The following is a 25690-nucleotide window of genomic DNA, read 5'->3' as shown; positions in this document are numbered from 1 at the left end:
GTCAACAGACGAGGTCGTCCTGTACGCTTTTGTGCTGTACGTGTCCCTTCACGTTTCCACTTCACTATCACATCGGGAACAGTGGACCTATGGATGTTCAGGAGTGTGGAAATTTTGCGTACAGATGTACAACACAAGTGACACCCAATCACCTGACCACGTTCGAAGTCCGTGAGTTCCGCGGAGCGTCGCATTCTGCTCTCTCGCGATGTCTAATGACTAGTGAGGTCGCTGATATGGAGTACCCGGCGGTAGGTTGCAGCACAATGTACCTAATACGAAAAACGTTTGTTTTCGAGGGTGTCCGGATACTTTTGATCACGTAGCTGTATGGCTGGATTGAAGAGTTTTTAGCAAACAGAACACAGCATGTTGTTCTTATTGGAGAAACGTCTGCAGGCGTTAAAGTAACCTCTGGCGTGCCACATGGGGTCATTGCTTTTCACAATATATATAAATGACCTAGTAGATAGTGTCGGATGTTCCATGCGGCATTAGGTGGACGATGCTGTAGTATACAGAGAAGTTGCAGCATTATAAAACTGCAGTGAAATGCAGGAAGATCTGCAGTGGATAGGCACTTGGTGCAGGGAGTGGCAACTGACTCTTAACAAAGACAAATGTAATGTATTGCGCATAGATAGAAAGAAGGATCGTTTATTGTATGAGTATTTGAGAGCAGAACAAACACGGATAGCAGTTACTTCTGTAAAATATCTGGGAGTATGCGTACGGAACGCTTTGAAGTGGCATGATCGTATAAAATAAATTGTTGGTAAGGCGGGTGCCAGGTTGAGATTCATTGGGAGAGTCCTTACAAAATGTAGTCCATCAACAAAGGAGGTGGCTTACAAAACACTCGTTCGACCTGTACTTGAGTATTGCTCATCAGTGTGGGATCCATACAGGGTCGGGTTGACAGAGGAGATAGAGAAGATCTGAAGAAGAGCAGCAGGTTTCGTGACAGGGTTATTTGGTAAGCGTGATAGTGTTACGGAGATGTTTAGCAAACTCAAGTGGCAGACTCTGCAAGAGACGCGCTCTGCATCGCGGTGCAGCTTGCTGTCCAGGTTTCGAGAGAGTGCGTTTCTGGATGAGGTATCGAATATATTGCTTCCTTCTATTTATACTCCCGAGGAGACCACGAATTTAAAATCAGAGAGATTCGAGCGCGCACGGAGGCTTTCCGGTAGTCGTTCTTCCCGCGAACCATACGAGACTGGAACAAGAAAGGAGGTAATGACAGTGGCACGTAAAGTGCCATCCGCCACACACCGTTGGGTGGCTTGCGAAGTATAAATGTAGATGGAATAATATCAGTTAAAATGCAAAGAACATATAGACCGTATGCCCGGTGCAAGAATCACTAATGCCAAAAAACAACATAAACCAAGAGGCAAAAGATCATTAGGAAGAGATGGCTTGACCAATTTTGAAGAAGACAGAACGGACCAAAGTTCCAGTCCGTGATGTAGAGTGGCGGGGAGAGTAAGAAGGCACACGGAGCCTCTGCGTTTGATTTTGTGTGAACAAGCGCTGCGCCGAGAGGCGAGCGGTATAGCAGAGCGGCGCTGCGCAGCCCACGGCACGGCAGCAGCTGTGCCAGCGCACGAGTCCTCAGCGCAGAGCCTCGCCGCTGCCGGCCGCCGAGTGCCGCTGCCCGCCGGCGGCTGCCGGAGAGCCAGAGCCCCACCGTCGGCCGCTCAGTCGGCGGCGCGGCGCGCTGCGTGGAGGGAGCCGCCGGCCTGTGGTTGGCCGGCGCGCCGCGCGCCTCGCTGACCTCGTTTCCCGGCGGGCCTAGCCCAACAGCCATAGCACACCGCGGCGCGCACTCCGCTTCTGCCGTCGACGCCGATTTCCAGGCGTGGCTACGCCGCCGCGATCACCTCGTCTCCTCCTCCCTCCCTCCCTCCCGCGTCGACAACGCGTCTATCTCTCTCCCCCCTCTCCATCCCCCTTCACCCCTCCCCGCGACTTGACCCGACCCTACCCCGAGCGGCACGGGCACCGCTTCGAAAAGTGGGATCGTCCTCTCGCTCAGTGCGTACGTGAACTGGAACTGTATCGGACGACGACGCCAGAGCAGCAACACCAGGACGCGATCCGACCGACGTCCGCTGACCGACGTCGACCTCCACGGCGAAGAGGAAGGAGCCGGTGCTGCCGGCGCGATTTCCCTCCGCCCGTCGCGCCCAGCTAGATGGATAAATGACGGTACGTAGACGACAGGTGGGCCCGTGAGTGATGGACCGGGTTCAGAAGTGAAACGTTTGATTGACAACTGGATAAAAGGGTGGTACGCGCGCTCGTGGCCGGTAAAGTAGATTGTTCTGTGTGTGCGCGCAACGGAAGACGTGTAGCGCGATTAGAGGGAAACGAAGAAAACGAGTTTTGAGCGACAGGAAGGAAAGTAAAAAGAAAAAGGAGAGGGAGGAGAGAGAGAGAGAGAGAGAGAGAGAGAGAGAGAGAGAGAGAGGGGCACAAGCAGCGAAGAGGCATAAGCAGAGTGTTAGTTTCACGCTGCGAGGTTAATAAAGTCGGTGGGAGGGGGAGCGCCGCGCTGAGAGGACGACCGTGAGAGAGCGATAAGGCGCCGGCACGGAGTGGAAATGATAGAGCGCGCCGGCCGCCGGGTGACATTTGATTGGTGCGGCCTGGGAGATGCGCTCGGCCGGTAGTGGCGGCTCGCGGCAACAGGTGGCGCGGACGTCGGCGCGCGCTAGCGTCGTGGCCCCGGCGCACTTTTGCCACGCAGCGGCGGCGAAGCGACGCAGCGCGCTGCAGCGACGCGAAAACGCCGACGACACCGACAGCGCCGCCGCCTCCGCCGCCGCCAGGTAAGTGTCGGCGCCGCCCCCGGGGTCGACGACCTGGCCGCTGCGCCCCCGGAAACCGCCGCCCGAGCCCCGCGTTTCGACTGGGCCTCGCGTACCTCCGCGGATGTTCTGTACGGAAACCGTGATTTTTTTTGGAATAATTTATTTGACAGTACTGATTGCAAACAGACTTTCCTCCACAGCCAATTTCGGCTGTTTATGACCATCATCAGGTACCGTCGCTACTTTTGTAGAAATGTAAACTTCCCGTATTGCGATAACTGTATAGTGAGTACAATTAAAAACGATAGTGGGGAAGACGTTCACTGATTTTCACCTTTTCAAATTAAAATAAAAGGTCTCCATAAGTGTTTCCTGAGCAGTTTAAGGGTAATACCACTCCTTTCTCGTCACTTTTCGCTGCAGTACCTCATCCCGTCTTGTTTATAAAATAAAGTTTCATCAAGCGCTGTTACACCATTCTACCTGCGCTAAGTCGTGAAGAATGATTTTTTGTCATTAATTTATTCACCAGTCCACACTGAATACAAAATCTGTTGCGTGACCAGTTGCTGCCTGTTACGACCATCATGAGGGATCGCCGCTATCTGTTTTAGGAAAACAAACATACAGCTGTCTGTAGTACGTATTCGTGACAGTGGTTTTAAATGATAGTCGAGGAAAAGTTCACCATTTTCACATTTTCAGCTTTTTTCATAATTCATCATAACATGTTTCTGAACTTACGCGCTATGCTCTACTGATGTACGAGAGACACACATGTTTTTTTTTGTTTTGTTTTTGCTTTTTTTTTTGTTTCCATGTGTGCAGTTTTCTCCATAATAGCTTATCTCGTTTCCTATGTCAGAGACCATCTCTCCGAATAAAACGTCCATGGATGCTACGTTTCGAAATAGCTTTAGTTTAGGCGATTATTCATCAAACATATGAAATGAGCTCTACGACCAGTTACGACAAGTTATGATGTTACCAGTATTTTAATATAAAAATGCTGTAATATGTAGGGCGCATGTGTGCCTGAATTTTAAATGATAATGAAGAAGACGTTCATCACTATTTCTCACATTAAAAAAAAAATCTTCAGAACCTGCTTCTTAGCTTTCATCCCATCCTCGGGCAACTTACAAATCATAGAACTCGTTTCCGGAACTCGACTGCTCAGTTTTCGTCGCAAAACCCCATGTCGTTTCGCATACTGTATAAAGGAAACTAACTTCAGCCATTGTCACAGCCTTCAGAAAAGTGATAAATATCTTATAGCACTTACGACACACATCAGTAGAGTAGGAAATTCCGTTTACTCTCGAATTTGTCACAATTGCTAGAGGTTTATTTTTCACTGTTCTGGAATAGGCAAGGGCAGTAACACGAAACATTTTGTTTCGTACAGGAAATATATAAAACGTGGCGGCGACAGCTGAAGCGTAATCTCCGAAACAGTATTGCACGTCACCAGAGGATGCAGTACTGTCTCTGAAACTCGTTGCTGATATCGTTGCTCGTGGAATTGGTCGAAATCACAAGTCAGTGATAACATGCTGTCCCCACTTACGATGGATGCACTGAGTAACTAACTGGAATTGTTCGCAGGTGTGATTAGCGGTGCACGCATGACAATATCTCTAACTGGGAATGATAACGGTCCTGTTAAAGCGAAAAGCTGTCGTAAACATGGTTTGCTATCAGGACCGTTACGAATGTTATTACCAGAGTTGGTTACGATTCCCGAAGTTTTTTGGTATAGTCGTTGTATTGAAGCTGTCAAAACCGTGAAACATCCCTTCTCATCGGACGGCTTACAGACATATTGCTGAGCTCGTCCCGTAGTCTCTTTTGCACCGCGAAAACCACTGTGTTTTGTATGACAGCTATCTCATGATACTGTTCTCTATTTTTCGATCTTCTTTTCCTGTGCAAATAGAAAATGATTTTACATTGCGTCTTCGCGCATACTGTAACTAGAATTAATTACTCCTCATCTTCTGGATCATATCTGCAACTGTTACAGACTGGCATAAAAAAGTTACCCAGTCGATGGCCATCTTTGCCATTTTGTAAATGGATTTCCACGTAGTTATCGATGTATTTCTCTAGTCGCCTACCATGTTTCGTGATCTGACTCACTTTTTTTTGCACTCGCCAAGGCTGAACCGTAACCGTCAGCGAAATTCTCTATACACATTTTCATTTAATGACACGAAACATGTGACTCGTACTGCGGGACAAACTGTGCAGGTTGGTTGTTCCGCAGATAGCAGCTAACTTTCGGTTGTTGCTTGTCACTTGCTTCCTCCATTATAGAAGCAATTGATAATACCATTTCATATCACCGATCATTATCGTTTTTTGTCACTTATACCTTAGCGAGGATTTTTACTGCAGTTCATTGATTCAGATACGGAACTCCCGTTCGCTATGAACATGGGTCAGATCCTCTTCAGTTTGTCTAGGTTTAGATCCTCCGTAGTTCCCCCTAAAGTCGCTTAAGGTAAGTGCCTGGACGGTTCTTGTGGAAACATGGGGCTAGCTTTCTTCCCTGTCCTTCCTTTCGGAGCCTATGCTCCGTACGTAATGATATCATCGTCGACGGCACGTTGAACCCTGTTACTTCTACCTCTGCTTGCTACTCGTTAATGTTCTATATGTATTGGATGACTACGGTTCCAGCGCTGCTGAAACGTAATACTTGTCTCTGGAAATATTTGAAATTCCTGTTTAATATTGGACATCGTGTAGTTTTTGCATCACATATATTCGTGTTTCATAGAATTAAAATTACTGCGTTTGCTTTGATTAATTAGTTCACGATAGAGCGTGCCATACGTCAACTCATGCAAACATTCTAATCTTGTGGTACAATGACTACTTCGTGTGTTCCACTTCCTGTGAAGGGCTTTACCGTGTCCGTCCAACTTGCTGCACATCTTACTTTCAGAATCTCAAAATATGCGTTCCATCTTGCAAACAGTACTTCTTTCTTTCTGAAACGTGCGAAAAACACGAAGGCTATTAGGTATCGCAATTACGACTTCTCTTACGCAAAATAGATACTATTCGTTTAGATATTGTCCGTCAAATCCTCAGAATTGTTATATTACCACATTACAAACCGTAACATATCCCAAGGGGTAGTACGATTATCTCACTTTTTGACAAGCTGATTCAGATTGTTTGCACCTATTGTTGTGGAGCATATTGGAAACTTTTCGTAATCAAATTAACGATACTGCCCAAGGTTCTGGAATTATCGTCATAAAACTCTATAGTTAATTGACTAAACGTGTGAAGCATGCTGGAAACTTTTCGTTATGAAGTTAATGATGCATCCTAACGACCTAAAATTACCGCGACAAGAAACCAGAGTTGACTGTCGAAACGAACAGTGAGGCAGCTTAGCAATACATGTGACAACGATTAATTTTTATTTAGACCTTTATCTCACTGTTCTGACAACAGATGTCATCTGAATTCTGCTAATTAATGTTACTAATAAAGTTAAGGGCTTTTACCCGGTTTATATTATTTTATTCGTTTTAAGTTACTTAAAATAATTCAGTTTTACATTACTTTCATATATTTTAGAAACAATCGAGCTGTACTACGTGAAGATCTTAAAGGTGGATATAGTGTGTATCAAAAGATCACAGTTTCATAGAGGTATCTAAGATAAGTGGAAGGGAAATAGCAAAAACGTATTTTGGCTCATATTAATCGGACGTTACTGTATGTTTGTCTAAGAAAACAAGACTTTTCATAATTAACTGCCATGTTCACGTTCTATATCTTCAGAGTTCTTTACATTTGATTCAGCTATCTGAACAGACACTACAGTATAATTACCTCACAACATTTGTTCAGCATACCTTTTTCTATTTTTATTTGGTGTATCTCTGTAGCCTCACGTTGACGCTGAAGACGAGTTGTGTTTGTTTTAAATTTTTAAGTTACATGAGAAGATGAGACTGACCTTTGTATCGTTTCCATCATTATTTGACTGCAGGAGTCATAGGTAGAGTCCCCTCGAGTTTGATAACAGCAGTGTGCGTTCATTTCTTTTTTCCACGCCGATGTTGCCGTATTTTCAGTATTGCAATCTACCAACCACACAATGGGTGATCGATAATGTTAACAGCGGCAAACATAATATCAAGTTCGTGATTACACTTCGAAGTTTTAAATAAGTACATCCAATCATAACCGAACGCCTGGCGAGGTCTCGCGGATAATAGTGAAGCTGTATTACTATATTGAACTTAAACGACGAGTAATTTGATTATATTTTTATTTCGCCGTCGTCAGTGACTACCATGATTACAGCGCGATTGTTAGAGTGCGCAGTGTATAATGTCGTAAATAACAGGAGGAACAGAAAACTTTTTTATAACGTACTATTTTAAGTACAGATGCAGGTGAGGGCACTTGCCACGGTGTGTCCGTACTCATTCTACAGTCGAGCGTGAAGCCGCTGAGTGCGTAGCGGTAGCCGGAGGAAGGGAGGCACTGGGTGTCCGGAACCGCCCCCGAGTGGCATCCGTTAGCAGCAATCTAAAAAACACAACGGAAGGAGCCCAACCCGTCTGCCAGGAAAAGGAAAGGTCAGCAAGACAGTGCGAGCGTGCGCTCTCTGCAGACAACCACTTAGAACGGCGAAACACGGACAGTCCGGTAGCAAAAAAAATTTAAAAAAACTATTACGGAGAAAAGAAATATCTACTACACATCCTGTATCTCTACGTAACCAACAAAGTCTGTTTCAGGTTTCCTCTTTCACAGCATCGCGACTTACAGTTTCCTCTGAAAGGTGACAATCGAAAAGTTGCCGGAACCTTCATTCTACCAGATCTGTGACTTACTCAAGATTATTTTGGGAAGTGTAGCAACCTTTACGACTTAAATTATGCCGTGAGAGGCACAAAACTACAATCCAGACACTCAGATAGTACACGAAACTCAAGACAATACTGTAGTTTTAAGAGCGACACTGTTAATTCTCACTATTACAGTCATGTATTGTCACATTATTCCGGAATTGCCCATTTGGAAGTTCCTTTACAATGGATGAATTCCTTTCCGTAATAGTTAAATCATCTTCCAGTGACGTGACTGCTTGTTAATTACAATAAGTGACTCCACAAAGCTGTGTTTCTCATGCCATCTCAGTAGATGCAGAAGCATTAACGTTCACGATGACTTAACTCCTGTTTAGTGTTTTTCGTCCGTTCCTTTGCAGGACTATTAGAATAAAGTGTACGCTACTATCTGAATCGCTTCGAAGAATAGTACAGCTACTGCACAGAATATATCTGACGGAAATAACGCGTAACCATAACCTGCCATTGCGTGCTACAAGGCACACACGTCGTAAATTATAAGACAATCTTAACTCGGCGCCAGGGCAGATAATCATGAAAACCATTGCAGCGGAAACTGCTCGACAGAAGATGATGTTCAGGGTTATAAGAGGTGACAGCAACGGGCGAATAAGCTAGCAGCCGCATGTGCGAAACCAAGCGCCAAGTCTCTTCCCTGTCTCTGTTATTCATTGACAAGAGGATAGTACAAGAACGGTTTTCTGCACTTTTAATTCCCGCTAACGGCAGGCTATGCACAGGAACTGGTTTATTGTATTTTTTAGGACAATAGTAGAAATCAACGTTAGTTTCATTGAATGAAAGCTTAGTGAACAAAGATGACAAAATTGAGACACCCCACCTATATATACATGACCAATTATCGAAATACTTCTTGCACTCTTTTGTCATTCATGTAAATTGCTGATACTACATATATGAGGAAATGACTAGTGTCACAGAAAATCTATATACTGTAAGTAAATTTAAATTAATGAAAATGGGAATGAAGTCCAATGCTTCTTGACAGAGCGTAGGGGAACGATGCGGGAGATCCGCACCGCCGTACTAGGCAAGGTCCTAGTGGAGGTGGCTTGCGGTTACCTTCCTCCGACAGTAATGGGGGATGAATGATAATGATGAAGACGACCCAGCAACACTAAGTCATCTCGGGGTAGGTGAAAATGCCTGACCCCGCCGGAAATCGATCCCGGAACACCGTGCTCGGGAGCGAGAACGCTAACACGAGGCCACGAGCTGCGGACTTTAAAATATAAAAGGAACTATCGATCGTGGCAGTAAGATGTGTTCTATTTGTAAATAACAGGTTCGTATGAAATTGTTCTGTAGATTTTTTCCTCTGTATTCATATACGTAACTCCAATCCTATCGAAGAAAACTACAGATACAAATACAATAAATTCTGCCCTTTTTTCCTACCTCCTCTTCACCGCTGTAATTAGAAACGCTTCTCGAAAAGTCAGAATTTATAATCGTATTTGGATATAACATTGCTTATGAGCAAAGTCTTAGTGTTTTAGTCAACAAAATTTTTAATTTTAATGTAAAGTACGCACTGTGATTTTTCTAATAATAATAACAAAAACAAGAAATAAAATGGCTTTGCATTCGCCATGGGATACCTGGAATGTTTATGTGGTGTGACAGACAGCACAAAATGCCTGTAGAAGATAGTTTCGTCTTTTAAATATGATATTTCAGTAATGGCCGAGTTAATCCATCCTGGAGCTGTCACGGCGTCGCACTTCTCTTCCACATTCTCGTTGGCTCCGACGACCATTTGACAGTGAAGGATTTATGATCTGCTGTTACTCTCCCATATACATGCGTCGAAGAATGGCATCGCTCACTTATAAACAGATGACAGTAAAATACGATCTTCATCGACATTTCATTGCTGGTGATAACACCCATTTCTTTTTATTATACCGAGTCTATTGGCTCCCGATACATCCATCAATCCAAATTCATCTATAAATCAGTTAAAGCAGCACGTATGGCTTTATATTTTGCAATATTTTCCTGAATTTGTTTATTGTTTGATCTTTTTAGTCTCTGCTTGTACACGCGATTGTTCCAGACACTGAATATAGTTCAGATATTAGAAATCACTTCAAGCTTATTTGGTAGGTCAGCTACTAACATTTCCTCGTTGTAATCAGAGCTACAGATTTTGGTAGCGGCTTTGTCCGCTTCCTTTTATTCTCTGAATCATAATCACGGAAAATATGATTATGTGTAGCGTGGCAGATGAGTGAATGGTAGCTGGACAGAGGAAGCTGTTAGCTACACTGTAAGAAATAAGAAAATACCGAGGGTACGATATAATGGAAGGTGAGTAGATGGAGCAGCATGAACTCGTCTGGCTGGAGGCAGTAGTGCGTGAAAAGTCTAAAAGCACGAACACCACCTGAAAGTGGCCCGCAAAAAAGTTTGAATAAATGAAAGAAAATAATTACGAGAAACTTGTTGTCAGAATACATCAGAGTTGCAAAGTACCAAAATTACAATTTTTTTCTACTGTTTTCAACCAAGGAGTTTGAGTCTATGGAGGCGATGCATTTTTATCTACCATTTACTATATTCCCACTCAGTCTAGAAAGTTCCGAGGCTAGATTTAAAGAAAAAATAAAAAGATGTTGGTTTCAATGCCTCGGGTATTCTATACAGTCACCTCCCTGCCACCCGTTTAAGTACAACACACAGAACATTCATACAACAATGTGAAACTGTTAAAAAAAGCCCTTCTTTGGGATGTTGTTCAACTCGCGCGTCAAATTCTCCTCTTCTTCGGTCTTGGCAAGCCGTCAGAGACCCGTTCCGCATTTTGTAGTTTTGTTGTACTTTCGGACTGATAACAGCACGTTTCGTCACCCATCATAATGATTTTTTCCAGCAAAGAACTGTCCGCGTTTTGCGTTTCAGTTAAGTCGTCACTGACATCAACCCTTCATTGTCTTCGTTGGGAAGTCAAGATGTGCGAGACAAACTTTGCGCACACTTTTCTCTTCTTCATACGTGAGTAGGAGATGCTGTTCGATTGCAGTTTGTGACACAACATCGTCGACACACTACGGAAGCACGACCACCACTGTACCCTGCCTGCCCAGAACAGGCTGACTGAACGCTCATTTCCGGTTTACAGTTGTTAATTCAAACTGAAACCATTGTTACTGCGCTGATTTCGTTTATACGCCAGGAATAAATTCAGTTCCTGAACTTTTTGGACGAATAGTGCATGCTTTAGCCGCAGATGATGGCGGGCTCAAAAGAAAAGTTCCAATAAATATACGAAAATTAATACAAGCAGTTTTTGTCCACATTTACTTTCCAAAATCGACCTTCGGCACGTACATCGATGACGCAACGCACTCAAACTTCAAAGTTTTTATAGGGGAAACTTGTATTACGTGCCTGTCGAATGGCCGCTGCCGCTGATGAGTTCAGATTGTATGTAAAATTTCTGCTTTAGTAATCGGTACTGCCTTAACGCTATTAGCTGCGACCGCATTGTTTGCACCTTTTTAGTCACGTTTTTTGCACCTGAAGATTCCAGGTCTACCCTTTACGTTGGTGTTCTTCAATTAAACCATTTAAACGAATGATCTCATTACACTAAGTGGTGCAGTGAACTGCTACTGGCACTCAAAAAGAGTGGGGTCCAGATTGTCGTCTAACCATCCAGATCTGCATTTACAACTTCGCAAACCACATTATAGTGAGTGGCGGAGGGTGCATGTCACCTTCGCCCTTATTAAATGAATCTCTGACGAAATGGGGTACTCATTTTTCATCTTTACTGCTTCCGTTGTCAGTCGTCTCTGCTAAAGGTCGCGGTACTCAGCCTCCTAGATATTTAATGAAATTGACTAAGTCGTTGATCGGAAATATCTAGTCATACAATAACGGGCATTTCTGTCACTTTATGTACAGTACGTTAGATTTCTTTGTGTGGCGAGTCATCTGCCAATCCCTGCATTAAGCGTCGACTTTCAGGAAGTCTTCGTGCATTGCGCTATAATTCTCTGTCGTTGTTACTTCTTTACGGACAGTGTATCCGAGACGTTTCCGAACCTCTGCGTCATAGTACACGCCGTTATTGGAGTACTTACATACGAAAACTATATATCCAACAGACCTATATGACACCGTGTGGAACGTCTGAGGAATTACGCTTCGAAAGGCTTCTTCAACGCTTTTGAGCCATTCTGCTGTAATCTTGTACCGATGCAGCGCCACGTGGGACTTGGCTATTCCCCTAATGACTCTATTAGCGTGGTGAGGTCCGGGTACGAATCGTGATGACATATACGTAAATGAGGCGGGTCCTTTTTCACCTCTTGCACATACTGGGGATTTTTCTCAAATCAGAGAAATACAGCCCTCCTAGGTGATTTGCTATAGCGCTCCTCCATTAGAAAATAAAACTCTTAAGTGAGATGCAGCGTTTAGAAATTGCCGACAGGCAACAAAGTACGGCAGGTAGCAACTCACTTATCCGTGACACTCTTTCTTTTCCCTATCGTTTATCCCGTCTAGTACAGTGCCCATTGTTGCAGGATTTGGCAAATTTTATTTTATTATTTAACTGTGAAGGCGGATATACATCCTGATACCACAGTAACGTAAGCGAGAGAAGTCGTGTGTCCTAAATGTTTAAGAACTGCGTAAGCCTAGTTCTGTATATAATCAAATTTTACTCGTTTGTGTATAGTATTCTCTAGGGTGCAATTTGGGGACCTACCCAGAATTCGTGTAAACGAGCGTGGGAAACCGCCTAAAGGTCACAGGCTTGCGGCGTACCAACACACGGTCGTTAATGCACCACTCGGATTGGAACCGGGTCTGGTTCGCCTTCCTGTCTCGAACGGCAGTGCGCTACGCGTTACGCTACACGAGCAGGTAACTCGCGGCTTCATGGCGTTGTCATATTATTATTTCATAAACATCGATGTAGATCAGATCATTTTCTAGTCTCACGTTTTCACAAGAGATACGAGGTATTCTCAGACACCCAGCAGAACAGCGTCATCTGCGAACAGCCTCACTTGCCTTATGACATTACGCGCTAACTCGGTTACATGTATTATGAGTAGTAACGGCCCAGTACGACTTCCTTGTTGTATGCCCGCAATTACCTTTACATCCGATAATTTCTCGTGGTTTACGTAAATCGTGTCAGGCCAGTCCTGGAATTGCTCCTCTGAATAGGGCTCGGAAAATTTGGGTCTCTATTCTACAAGCTAGTATTCCGTATCTAATATCGTCGATACCATCGGGAAGATAATCTACAGGATGTATCATAACTAAAAGCGTAATCGCATACAGCTGAAATGACACGATACTAGAAGAAAAATCTCTCAATAAATATGGGGACTAAAGCTCATACTTTAAGAGCTATGAACACTTCTTCATCTTCGCTACTGTGAACATGTATCTTCCACTGAAGAAGTGCTCATAGATCTTACGTTATTCATTTTAGAGCGCTTGTTTGCTAGACAATAGATTTTGATCTGATTCATACTGGTTCCTCCCAAAACATGGAAAGCACAAAACATTTCTGTAGAAGAGATTTGTTCCACAGTATCGAAGATGAAGAATTGTTCATAGCTCACGCGCGTTTGAACCCATGTATAGTGAGACTTTGGAGAAAAAGACATTTCGTTAGCGGAGACGGTCATTGATTTATTGAAAGGTATTATTTTTAATTTTTGACACAACCACTTTATTATGGCACAATCATAATCAGTTTCGAAGCGCACCTTCACATGTTACAATAGAGAACAGGAAAGCTTAAATTAAGACCTGAAAGAAGTGCAATTATTTTCTCTATGTGTGTTTGTGAGCTTAGTGAAGTGCTATTAAAATGCGTATGATTCATACCTATGGGCGGCATTTGATGAACAAGCATTCATGCGTTACCAATTAAACCGGATCAGGAAGTCTCAGGAAATTATATGCATAACCAACTCTACTTTCTCTCGCCCACTACAAGACAATCTTCAGTCTTAAAAGCATAAAATACGAAAAAATTAGAATAATACTTAAATCTGTTATTCATCAAATATGAAAGTAAATACAGGTCCTTAAAACTGTAGAACCTATTTAGAACAAATAGAGGTCTTTACAGTAAAAACCTTACACTCAGACGTTTTTGCTTCTAGTATCGCGTAGACTCAACTGTACGCGTTTACACAGGTATTATGATACACCATTTATAAACATCTCTTCGCTTTCTTCGTTTTATTTCATTTATAGATTCATTTATAGATTTATTTAGCCTGGACTGATGACCTCAGATGTTAAGGGGGGTTGGACGTCAAACGGGCCGACTTGGAGCAGGAGAGGCATCACAGAACATTTTAATTTCCAGTGTCTATACTTTTACAAATAAATTCATAAAACTTTGTCAGCATCACCAGGAAGGATTCAGAATTCACACTCATTGCAATGGAAGTTCGGAAACATAACAAAATAACTTTTTTTTTACGTGTGAAATTTCTTCATTTTTTCACTTACTAATGGCTGCATTTGTTGCTATAGGTACACTTTTCTTCGTAAGTTAGAGAGATTCTTCGATGAATTTTGCACAGCATACATACCATACTTACAGGTGTATGAAACTCTAGAATTTATTTAATTTATGAAAAAACGAATGATCTGTTGCATTTTAAACTTCATGTTTAGAAAAAACACAAATTTTGTAGTTAATTACCTCAATTTTTACCACAGCTTTTAATAGATGTGGAAAATTCTAGAGTTTCATACACCTTTAAGTATGTTTTGTATGCTGTGTAAAATTCGTCGAGCCATCTCTCTTACTTATGAAGAAAAGTGTACCTATAGCAACAAATGCTGCCATTAGTAAGTGAAAAAAATGATGAAATTTCACATGTAAAAAAGATTACTTCGTTTTGTTTTCGAACTTCCACTGCTATGAGTGTGAATTCTGAATCCTTCCTGGTCATGCTGACAAAGTTTTATGAATTTATTTGTAGAAGTACAGACAGTGGAAATTAAAATGTCCTGTGGTGCCTCTCCTGCTCCGAGTTGGCCCGTTTGACGTCCTACCCCCCCCCCCCCCCTTAAGTCCCGTTGTGCTCAGAGCCATTTTGAACCATTTTTTGGACTGCAGGAAAATCGGAAAAAAAGAGAATTTAAGCATTTGAGATGTGGTGCTACAGAAGAATGCTGAAAATTAGGTGGACTAATGAGGTAAGGAATGAGGATTTCTCCGGGGAATCGGCGAGGAAGGGAATATACGGAAAGCACTGACAAGAAAAAGGGAAGGATGGTAGGACATCTTCTAAGACATCACGGAATGACTTCCATAGTACTAGAGGGAGCAGTAAGAAGAAAAAGGAGGTTGGAATACACCGAGCAAATAATTGAGGACGCAGGTTTGAGATGCTGCTCTGAGCCGAAGAGTTTAGCACAGGAGAAAAATCCGTGCCGCGCCGCATCAAACCAGTCAGAAGACTGATGATTCAAAACTAAAATGACGTTTCTGTTGCAATGAGTCTGAGGCGTTCGGGAGCGTGGGAAAAGAACATTTAGAGGTGGTTGTCTCCAGGTGAGTGCGCTGTCGCCGAGACAGAGAGGCGTTAAGTCCGCCGGAGAGTGGGCGGCGCTGCGGGCTCGCCTCGCCCCTTCTTGTGAGCCCGCTGCGGCTGGCGAGTGAACGAACACCCCGCTGCCCGCGGCGCCACTTCGGCAACCTCTTGGGAGCACGGGGCGGCCGCTCCGGAATGCGCCCGCCGGCGTATTTAATTGCTGCGACAACGCGGCCTGCCGCACCGCCACGATCCGCTGCCGGCACTAAATTACAGGACGCGTCCCGTCGATGATAGAGTGTTTAAGCTGTAAACGACTGTCAGGACTTACTGGGCCCATTGTAATCAACTCCCGGAAGGATTGCAAGCCGTTAACCTCCAGCTTTTACCGCTACACTTCGAATCACAGCGATGGAATTTATCAGACGCGTATCTTTGTCAAAGACGTTATCAGGAAGATAGCGTATCATCACAATGATTTCCTATCGATGCTGGTGAAGAGGAATCTAGTTATTTCTGTTTATAACCGACTCATTTACCAAAAATCCCCTCTGCCTGTATTCGCTATTCGAAGGTGACTTCCAAGTGTTTAATTGTAATTCCCTCTATCCGTTTTAAGTCGTTCTAACATCTCCTTGACAAACGCACCGGCACTTTCCATTCTTATATATCCTACATTCCTCATTTTCCCTTATTTGTTTCTAAACTGTCAGGCAGCCGCGGTGGACAAGCGGTTCTAGGCGCTTCAGTCCGGAACCGCGCGACTGCTACGGTTGCAGGTTCGAATCCTGCCTCGGGCATGGATGTGTGTGATGTTTAAAATGGTTCAAACGGCTCTAAGCACTATGGAACTTAACATCTGAGGTCATTAGTCCCCTAGAACTTAGAACTACTTAAACCTATCTAACCTAAGGACATCACACACATCCGTGCTCCAGGCAGGATTTGAACCTGCTACCGTAGCGGTCGCGCGGTTCCAGACTGAAGAGCCTAGAACCGCTTGGCCACCGCGGCCGGTTGTGTGTGATGTCCTTAGGTTAGTTAGGTTTAAGTATTTCTAAGTTCTAGGGGACTGATGACCTCAGATGTTAAGTACCATAGTGCTCAGAGCCATTTGAACCCTTTTTTTTCTAAACTATCTTTCGTCAGTAATCTTCTGTAGTTCTTAATTTGAGAAACTAACGGCTTGCCGAAGACTATTGTTTATGAAAACTTCAAGCCTGCAAGTCATATGTTCAGATGTTCAGAGCAGTGTTTGACGACCTTGAAGGAGAACAAATTTCACGTTACTATTCAATATAACTAGCTTAGAATTCTTGAACATGTGGAGTATACAATTTCTTACATAATGTAGAAGAGCCTTCCACTGATTAAATAAGTAAACTGTTAGTTACAGCCGGCCGGAGTGGCTGAGCGGTTCTAGGCGCTTCAGTCTGGAACCGCATGACCGCTACGGTCGTAGGTTCGAATCTTGTCTCGGGCATGGATGTGTGTGATGTCCTTAGGTTAGTTAGGTTTAAGTAGTTCTAACTTCTAGGGGACTGATGACCTCCGAAGTTAGGTCCCACAGTGCTCAGAGCCTTTTTTTTTGTTAGTTACATAAATATATCGACACTGACATTTTATATTTGTGCTACGTTAATCATTCGTAAAAACGTTTTGACCTACCAGTGAACCAGTTTTGGGAAGACGTCTGTTATCTTTCTTGAAGAAAGAAAATTAAAGCTACGTAATGAAGTTCACTACGATCGAAAGAAATGACTTCTTCTGTAAACGCTCTATAGTTTGATGCGTTTGTTGCATGTTTCTTAAATAAACGTTATCCTTAATAAAGACTCTTCTAAGCATCGAGTAATTTTCAGAAGTGTAAGAGCGGCTCCAGTTTTATTCCGAAGCACATCTCTCCGGTACTGGCTGCTGGGAGACATTTGTCCATAGGGAAATTACAGTTCGAACCATTCATGGTTCAAACCATCTAAACTAGTGTTCTCATCTGACAGTTAAAACGCGGATCTAACTTAAACTGGTGATACAGTTGTTCCCAGTAAATCATCACCGGTTGAATTCGAATATTTTAATCGTAGGTCCAAGACTGGACGTCTATTGCGATTCTTATCCAAAATATGTATCCTTCTCTGGACATATAATGTCAGCTGTTATTTCGAGAGACTGATAATTCCATTGAGATTCGTGTTAAAAAAACACTACAGTATCTCAAGTCTCTCACGAATACTGAAGTATGGTGAGGTAATGTTTACAGTGTCAACCTTAGTCTTTTACACAATGTGGTGGAAACCGCTGGCTATATGGGTTACGCGTTTCACTGAGTAACGGATTTTATTTCAAGCACTTACACTTTCTGTACTTATAGTTTTACCGATTACTACTGTTATGAGTCAGATGTATACCTGAGATGCGTGATGAGTGAGACGTAAGTGAAAAATGGAGATTTCGAGACAGGTTATTTCGCTACTCGTCATCTTACTCTTTGTAGAAGTTCACGTGCTTCTGTTGCTCTTACAATCTTTCGGAGACACATTTTGGCGGTTCTGCACCGCCATCTCCTATTTTCTGCAGGCGATTGTAGAGTATTGAATAAATCTGAAAATACGTGGAGGAATGGTTCCAAGTCTATGAAATAGATTATAAGTTACGATAGCTTAAGTTCTGTTATTCTTAGAAAAATATTCCCTAATTCATGTTACCATTTCTCTTAGCTATTAAAATCATCCTCTTATTGTTTGGATTAATGATTCAAAACTTATAAAGCATTCGGAGTGGCTACGTCAGATTTTGAAGGAATCGTCCTCAGATATCTGCCACGTTCAATATTCCTGCCGCACTGGAAACATATTACAATGTTTCTGGGATATTCATATTGAGTCCTTTCTAAACAAAGGCTTTAGATGAAGCAATTCTCTTTTTGGATGAGTGTTCAATTTCAATAACTTGTTGTTCTGCCTATACATAAATCAAAACCTTCTTGTTGCACAGAAATGCAACTATTTCTCATATAAATACGCTCCGTCATGAATAGTAGCTTGTTGCAATTTACTGCACAAAATTAGTATGTACATGTAGATAGTCACATAATCAGTGTCATAAAATTGCATTATACTTGGTAGACCGTCGTCGTTTAGCTTTTAGCATGCGTTTAGAAGACAGATTAATAACTTAGAAAGTAAAGAGATAAACTGCGCAGATCTCATGCTTGTTTAAGTAATTTTTCCTTTCAATTATGTTCATATTGTGGCAGCTCTCATTTGGAGAATACTGAAATTTTAGGAATAAATCGGCACAGCTTATTACACTGTGCCTTAGGGACATTTTTAGCCTCGAGCAACAAAGATATTTAAGACTGTGATTTGAGCCCAGAATAACCATAACATGAAGGGTAAGGTTAAGTTGTTCTCACAGCCACCTCCAAAATATCACAGACGTACGATAAGAAATAAGAACATGAGAACAAATTTAACATTCTCGGGCTGGCAATGAAAGATATTACCGTAAAAACTGCAGTTGTAGACTATTTTTAGACCAGTGCACTTCTCGAACGAGTTCCCGGCCAATAGATTTCCTCCTTGAAGAGCGATGGTTGAAGGATTGTTAACAGCCATGTAAGTGCCAATATCCACCATTGGGGTTCTCTACAGCATAAATTTAGTTATTTGGCAGGCAAAGTGAGCCAGGTGTAGTAAAAAGAGTTCTGTCAAAACCATATGACTCCTTGTCCACTGTCAAAAAATCTTTGTATACATTTGCATTCTACTGACAAAAGGTGGTTATTCATTTATCGATGATATCTTGCTATCCACGGCTCTTTTCGCGTAACTTTAACGAACATGGTTCAGTAGATTAGCATATTATTTGCCTGTTATTGTTTTGTGCAAATATTTCTTGTAGTTTATTCGACACCTAATATCGACTTAGCTGTTTAGTTTTACTGCTTATGATTTCAGCTATTTAATACATCCTTAGAACCCATCGTCCCTTTCCACAGTGCAATTTCTTTTATGTTTTCATTTGTGGTTGTTCTAGAGAGCTACAGCGATACTGAGTCCGACTACCGGTGTCCTCACAGTTGTAAATGAAAGAGGTGATTGCTAATAAACCTTCACTAACCAGTGGACCATTTCTCATTAGCGGTAACCTGTCCGAGACGGAATCTTATGTCGTCATTATATTCCACTTAATCGATTTGAACGAATCCCACACAACACAATTACTTTAAAAATGAGTACAAACAAAACTATACGGAAGATTCTCACTCGATTCCTACATGATCAACAGTAATAAACCCTGTAGGCAATGCAAAAGGGACCTGTGTGACATTTGGCGAGTGTTTTGGAAATTAAAGTTATCATAAACAGTCAGTATACAGAGTGTATCATAAAGACATTTCAAAAATTTGGGGACGGATTTCTTACTCCAAAACAAAACAAAAAGTACGTTCCCAATAAACTTGGGCTCTGAAATGCATATCTTAAGAGCTGTAAGAACGTGTTCATCATCGATGTTGAGAAACACATCTCCTCTACTGCAAGCTCTTTGCCGGCCGTTGTCGCCGAGCGGTTCTAGGCACTTCAGTCCGGAACCGCGCTGCTGTTACGGTCGCAGGTTCGAATCCTGCCTCGGGCATGGATGGATATGTGTGCTGTCCTTAGGTTAGTTAGGATTAAGTAGTTCTAGGTCTAGGCGACTGATGACCTCACATGGTAAGTCCCATAGTGCTCAGAGCCATTTGAACCATTTGCAAGCTCTTTGCTTTCTATTTTTGGGAGAGGGTATTATTGGTCAAAATAAGAGAAAGATGTCCAGTAGACATGTGGTCTAATGTATATGCTGCAAGAGATATGAGCACTTGTTCATCTTCGCTACTGTGAATCACTTCTCTTCCGCTGAACAATTGCTTATAGCACGTAATGCATGCATTCTAAAGCCCGTACGTACTGGACATTTTCCCATGTTTTGTCCCATTCTACCTCCTTCCAAAATATGGAAAAGAAAGAGCATGGGGTGTGTTTCAGAATATTACCAGAGATTTTTTTTCTTCTTTGGTGTAAGGAACCTGTCCTCAAATTTTTTGAAATTTCACATAATGACACTGAGTGGAACACTTTTTTTTGTCATCAGTCTTCTGACTGGTTTGGTGCTACCAACCACTCGCAGTTTTTACCCTTCACGGCTCCCTCTAGTACCATGGAAATTTTTCCCTCATGTCGTAACAGATTCTCTGTCATCCTGCCCTTCTTCTTTTGTCAGTGTTTGCCACATATTCCTTTCCTCGCCGATTCCTTGGAGAACCTCGTCATTCCTTACCTGCAGCACCACATCTCAAATGCTTCGATTCTCTTCCTTTCCGGTTTCCCAAAGTCCATGTTTCACTACCATACTGTTCTGCAAACGTACATTCTCACAGATTTCTTCCTCAAATTGAGGCCTATGTTTGATACTAGTAGACATCTCTTTGTTACGACGAGGTAATCACAGTCTTACAGACACCTGTGGAGCCCACACACAGGCGCGCGCGCGCGCGCGCGCGCGCGCCCACACACACACACACACACACACACACACACACACACACACACACACACACACAAGCGCAGGCACACAGCCCAAGAAAAGAAAAAAACAAGAAGAGTATGTGTCTTTCGTGTGTGTGTGTGTGTGTGTGTGTGTGTGTGTGTGTTGTGTGTGAGAGAGAGAGAGAGAGAGAGAGAGAGAGAGAGAGAGAGAGTCAAGTCATTGGATCGTAATGGTGCAGGAGTGTTTGAAATCCAGCCACCAGGAAGAAAAATAAAGAGGGAGTCAGGGAGGTGACCCGGGCCCGTATCGAATCCGTGCGACAGATTAAAAATGGTTCAAATGGCTCTGAGCACTATGGGACTTAACTGCTGAGGTCATCAGTTCCCTAGAACTTAGAACTACCTAAAGCTATCTAACCTAAGGACACCACACACATCCATGCCCGAGGTAGGATTCGAACCTGCGGCCGTAGCAGTCGCGCGGTTCCTGACTGTAGCGCCTAGAACCACTCGGCCACTCCGGCCGGCGTACGACAGATTAGCGACTGCTGGTGCGGCACCTCGACCATTTAGGTGTATGTGCTTTAGCTTGTTTCCCACTCTTGTTCACGGAAATACCAGGCTGGCCTACAATCGCCGCCTTAGGGAACACGACACACAGAGTAATAATACGGTAATCTAAGGAACAGATAACAGATTTCATCCACTGATAGATGCCACACAGAGACTTTCCCACTTCGAATAGCTAGGACAGGGGAAGCTGAAATTTCTTAGAATAAAGAGTTACCAAATAACGAAATGAAAAGTGGAGCGCATGACAGAAGACAACGTTAGGAGGAGGAAGAATGTACGACGCGCTCGTAGTGCGACGCCGGCCGAAGTGGTCGTGCGGTTAAAGGCGCTGCGGTCTGGAACCGCAAAACCGCTACGGTCGCAGGTTCGAATCCTGCCTCGGGCATGGATGTTTGTGATGTCCTTAGGTTAGTTTGGTTTAACTAGTTCTAAGTTCTAGGGGACTAATGACCTCAGCAGTTGAGTCCCTTAGTGCTCAGAGCCATTTGAACCGTAGTGCGACATTGACTGGACGTGGGAAGTACGAATGCGGCCTACACAGCAGGAACGCTCGTGTAGTTGAAATGTCGTCGTCAGTAGTATAAAACCGAAACCTGCTGACGTGGGCAGGACGTCCCCGCACCGGCGCCCCCGAGCCTGGTTGCCCGCCAGCGGGCGGCGAGAGCCGCGGTCCCCGCGCGCCCCTGCTGATCCTGTGTTTCCTCTGCAAACAGCAGGCGTCACCGGGGCCGGTGAGCAAACGCGACCCGCCGTTTCGGGGCAATAGCGCACTCCCGAGCAGCCGGCCGGGTTCCGAGAAGCGCGCCGCAAGAAAGTCGGCGCTTTCGTTCCGGAACGGCTGGATTTCTGCTCTTCTCGCTCGATCCCCGGCTTCGCGTGGCGCCGCGGGTTCAGCCGAGCGCCCGTGTAATCTGAGCACACTCCGGGAAGCGGAAGCAACACTTGCGCCCGCCCGCCGCCTGCTGAGAAAGCGCTCATCTTCACGAACGCGATGTGGAAACAGGGGTGAGGGAAAGCTGTCCGCTATGCCCGTACCAAAACTTCCTCCGCTAAGAAACGCGCATATGACCACGCTCGTATCTGCATTTATGAGCGAGAGTCCGTGTCACTAATCCCGTTCCATCAGTAAATAGAATATACTGTACCCTCATGCTTAAATTGTTCCGGTTACACTAAATCGATTGGTTATTGTATTTTGAAATAACGTTCTACAGTTTTAACATTTCTCTCTTTTTCCCTTGCTTTTCAAAATTCTCTCGCTTTCTCTTTCCTTCCTGTTGTTTATCACATCCCACAGCATCCACAAATTTCATTATTTGCAAATTTACTTTGCTTTAATTTTGTGGCCGGTCATGTGTGTCATCTGTCTGTGGGAATGGTGTAATCCTTGTTCTGATTTTATTGTGTTTTCTTATATAGGAGTAGCCCGGCATGTGCTTATAGGAGCGTGGAAAACTGCCTGCTGCGTACAGGCCGGCCAGTGTAAGAGATCAACGATCGTTAATTCACAGCACGAATTCAATCCAGATCTGGATTACCTCCTACTTTCACAAACTAGTCCGTTAAACATTAAGCTATACGAGCAATTATTTAGAAACATTTTGTTACTATCAGTAACAAATATATATCGAGCACTGTTATTTTTCGTTGAACAGTTAGCGGCAAAGAATTAATACCTATAGAAAAAAATGATGAAAATATTCCTCTACTTTCTGCACTCGATTCCTTAGAGTCATAGTGTGTTCTACATAAAAAATGCTTTTTTCAGTGCCGCTTTATTTATTTGATGCAAATAATAAGACTCATTACGTCACTGTACCATCCTACCTTCTCTCTAAAATTGCTTTCCTTCCCTCCTTTAACTCAGTACAATACTAACAACTTTTTACAATGTTTGCTGTGTTGCTCATCAGGTGTACTAAAAAGGAGTTGCTTTTACAGCTTCCATCACTAGCGCTAGACGTTGGAATCTGTTTCGACCTCTTTGTATGTTCCAACACGGCAGCTGATTTATGCCGCCTTGACTTTTAGTTGTCGCACATTTCTCGGGTACTTTTGTGGAGAAGTTAAAGGGCCACATTAACAAGCGTGGTTTCACTGTGCTCGTCTTTTGAAGACCTTCCGAATTCCATTCATTCGGAGACCATTTTATTAATCAATATTTGCCCTACAAAGTCTACAGGAGAAAATATTTCTGAGCATCATTGGGATTAATTAAAGCCTTCGACACCACTTCGCCAACTGACAACCAAACGGTCGTCTTTCAGCTTAACCTAAACTTCGGGCTTCGCTATAGAACAGTATGTTATCATCACTGAGTTTTCGTATTCACATTCATTGGTTTCGCCAACCGACTGCAAAACTGTCACCGTTCACTTCGGACTACGGTACAGATCAGTCTGTCAGTATAACTTACATTCCAAAAAAGTAATATAAACTGTCAGTGTTTTGTTTTATTTCTACTTGCGCACATGGGCACGTGTAACATCACATGCCACAACAGTATTACACCAAAGGACGAAGCCGACAATGTGGTATCGGTAGGTTTATGTATACGCATTCGGGGTGTGTCAAATCCTTTTTGTCAAACGTCTACGGGTGGTAGATCATTGCCATGGGGAACATCTGTCAGAAACAAAACGTTCGCCGATGCCAGGCGCCTTTTATCATTGTTTATGCCCCTGAGACGCAGCAGGACGTAGGCATACCGTGGCGTGTGTGTGCAATGTGCGTTGCCTAAAATGTAGTCATCTGCTCCATTTGAAACGGTGGAGGCCAAGCAAATTATAGTTCCAGATTCACCTCTAAAATACATTTCTCCACTCGGACATTCACTCTTAAGGTTTTCTTGTTGGAAATCGCACTGCCAAGTTACTGGGGTACATTTTGTGGATACGCAGCTCACCTGATTGGTAGACACTGCTAGTTCAGTGAAATCTCGTCGCCATAGGGCTAGTGAATTCAATAAAAAGATTCCTAGTGTCGCTGGAAAGTGTCAGAGAAGATTTTGTCTCCAACAGAAGTTGTCCATCCCCACCTCCCCATGACGTGATCTTTCATCCATAGACGTTTGATGCAAAGTCTTTGAAGCCCCCTATACATACAAGCTGTCCCAGAAATGTTGCAAAGAACTTGGATGTGTTGTAGAGCGAGTACTGAGGAACAAATCGACGACAGGAACCCGTGTCCACAAACGTCATCCAACGAACAACAGACCGTCACAGTTAAAGGAGCTGGTGCCTGCCGCTACGCCACCCCTTTGGCAGCAAATGTGACCTTATACGCTGACGGGCCGCAGGCGGAACGTCTCGCAACGTTGCTTGTCATTCAGTGACTGCGACTGATTGTTTCGATCTCCAGTGGAGAGGCTGGAGCTAGCTGCTGCTTAAGCAGGGCCTTGTCTCCTATGAATGCGATGGTCTGTTGTCTTGGTGGATGATGGTTTTGGACACGCGCTTCCTTCTGCAGTTTGTTTTTGTCCTGTGTAACGAAAAACATCGGACATTTTAGACGGTTCGAGGAGAGAAATAAACTGCAGATAGAAAGCTGTGGCCAAATCCGTCGTCCATGAAGCCAGCAGAGCATCACATTCATAGACGATAAGGTTTTCTAAGCAACAGCTAGATCCACATTCTCTATTTGCGGTCGTGGGAATCAGTCAGCATCACTGAATAATAAACAACATTCACGGGTCGTCCCGCCTATGGTCCGTCAGCGTACGAAGTCACGTTTGATGCCGAAGGCGTCGCCCAGTTGTAGGCGCCTAAAACTTTGCCGCTCTGCAGCGACATAACATGGCTTTTCTGGACACGGGCTCCTGTCCTCGAATGGGTCAAATGGCTCTGAGCACTATGGGACTTAACAGCTGAGGTCATCAGTCCCCTAGAACTTAGAACTACTTAAACCTAACTAACCTAAGGACATCACACACATCCATGCCCGAGGCAGGATTCGAACCTGCGACCGTAGCGGTCGCGCGGTTCCAGGCTGAAGCGCCTAGAACCGCTCGGCCACACTGGCGGGCTCCTGCCCTCGATTTGTTCCTCAAGACACCCCCTATAACCTCTCCAACTTTCTCGTAACATTTGTGGGATACCCTGTATATGAGCTGTGTAGCTTGATGTATGCAGGGTAATTAAGCTGCCTTTACAGCTGTGTTTTACGCTACCTGCAACGCCCTGAAAAATCAATATTTTCATATTCTCTCGCATGAAACGTGAAAACTATCAGTCCTACAGAAAAAATGAACAGGGCCTTTTGGAAAGAAATTTAATGCAGATAAATTTCGTACTGCGATGCGTTTTCGCTAGAGGCCATAGTTTTGTAAT

General features: G+C 43.6%; 1 protein-coding gene across 1 annotated transcript in view; it reads left to right on the top strand.

Moving 5' to 3' along the window:
- The first annotated feature begins 1928 nt into the window (after positions 1–1928).
- The window catches only part of LOC124788745 (knirps-related protein-like), a 172363-nt gene continuing 148601 nt past the window's right edge, over positions 1929–25690 (top strand). The window contains exon 1 of the mRNA XM_047256027.1: positions 1929–2214. Coding sequence (XP_047111983.1) covers positions 2209–2214 — 6 coding nt within the window. The 5' untranslated portion in view covers positions 1929–2208. The remainder of the gene's footprint in view (positions 2215–25690) is intronic.

The sequence above is a fragment of the Schistocerca piceifrons genome, chromosome 3 (genome assembly GCF_021461385.2).
Source record: "Schistocerca piceifrons isolate TAMUIC-IGC-003096 chromosome 3, iqSchPice1.1, whole genome shotgun sequence".
In the NCBI taxonomy this organism is placed as follows: domain Eukaryota; kingdom Metazoa; phylum Arthropoda; class Insecta; order Orthoptera; family Acrididae; genus Schistocerca; species Schistocerca piceifrons.
This window is presented reverse-complemented; position numbering and strand designations above follow the sequence as displayed.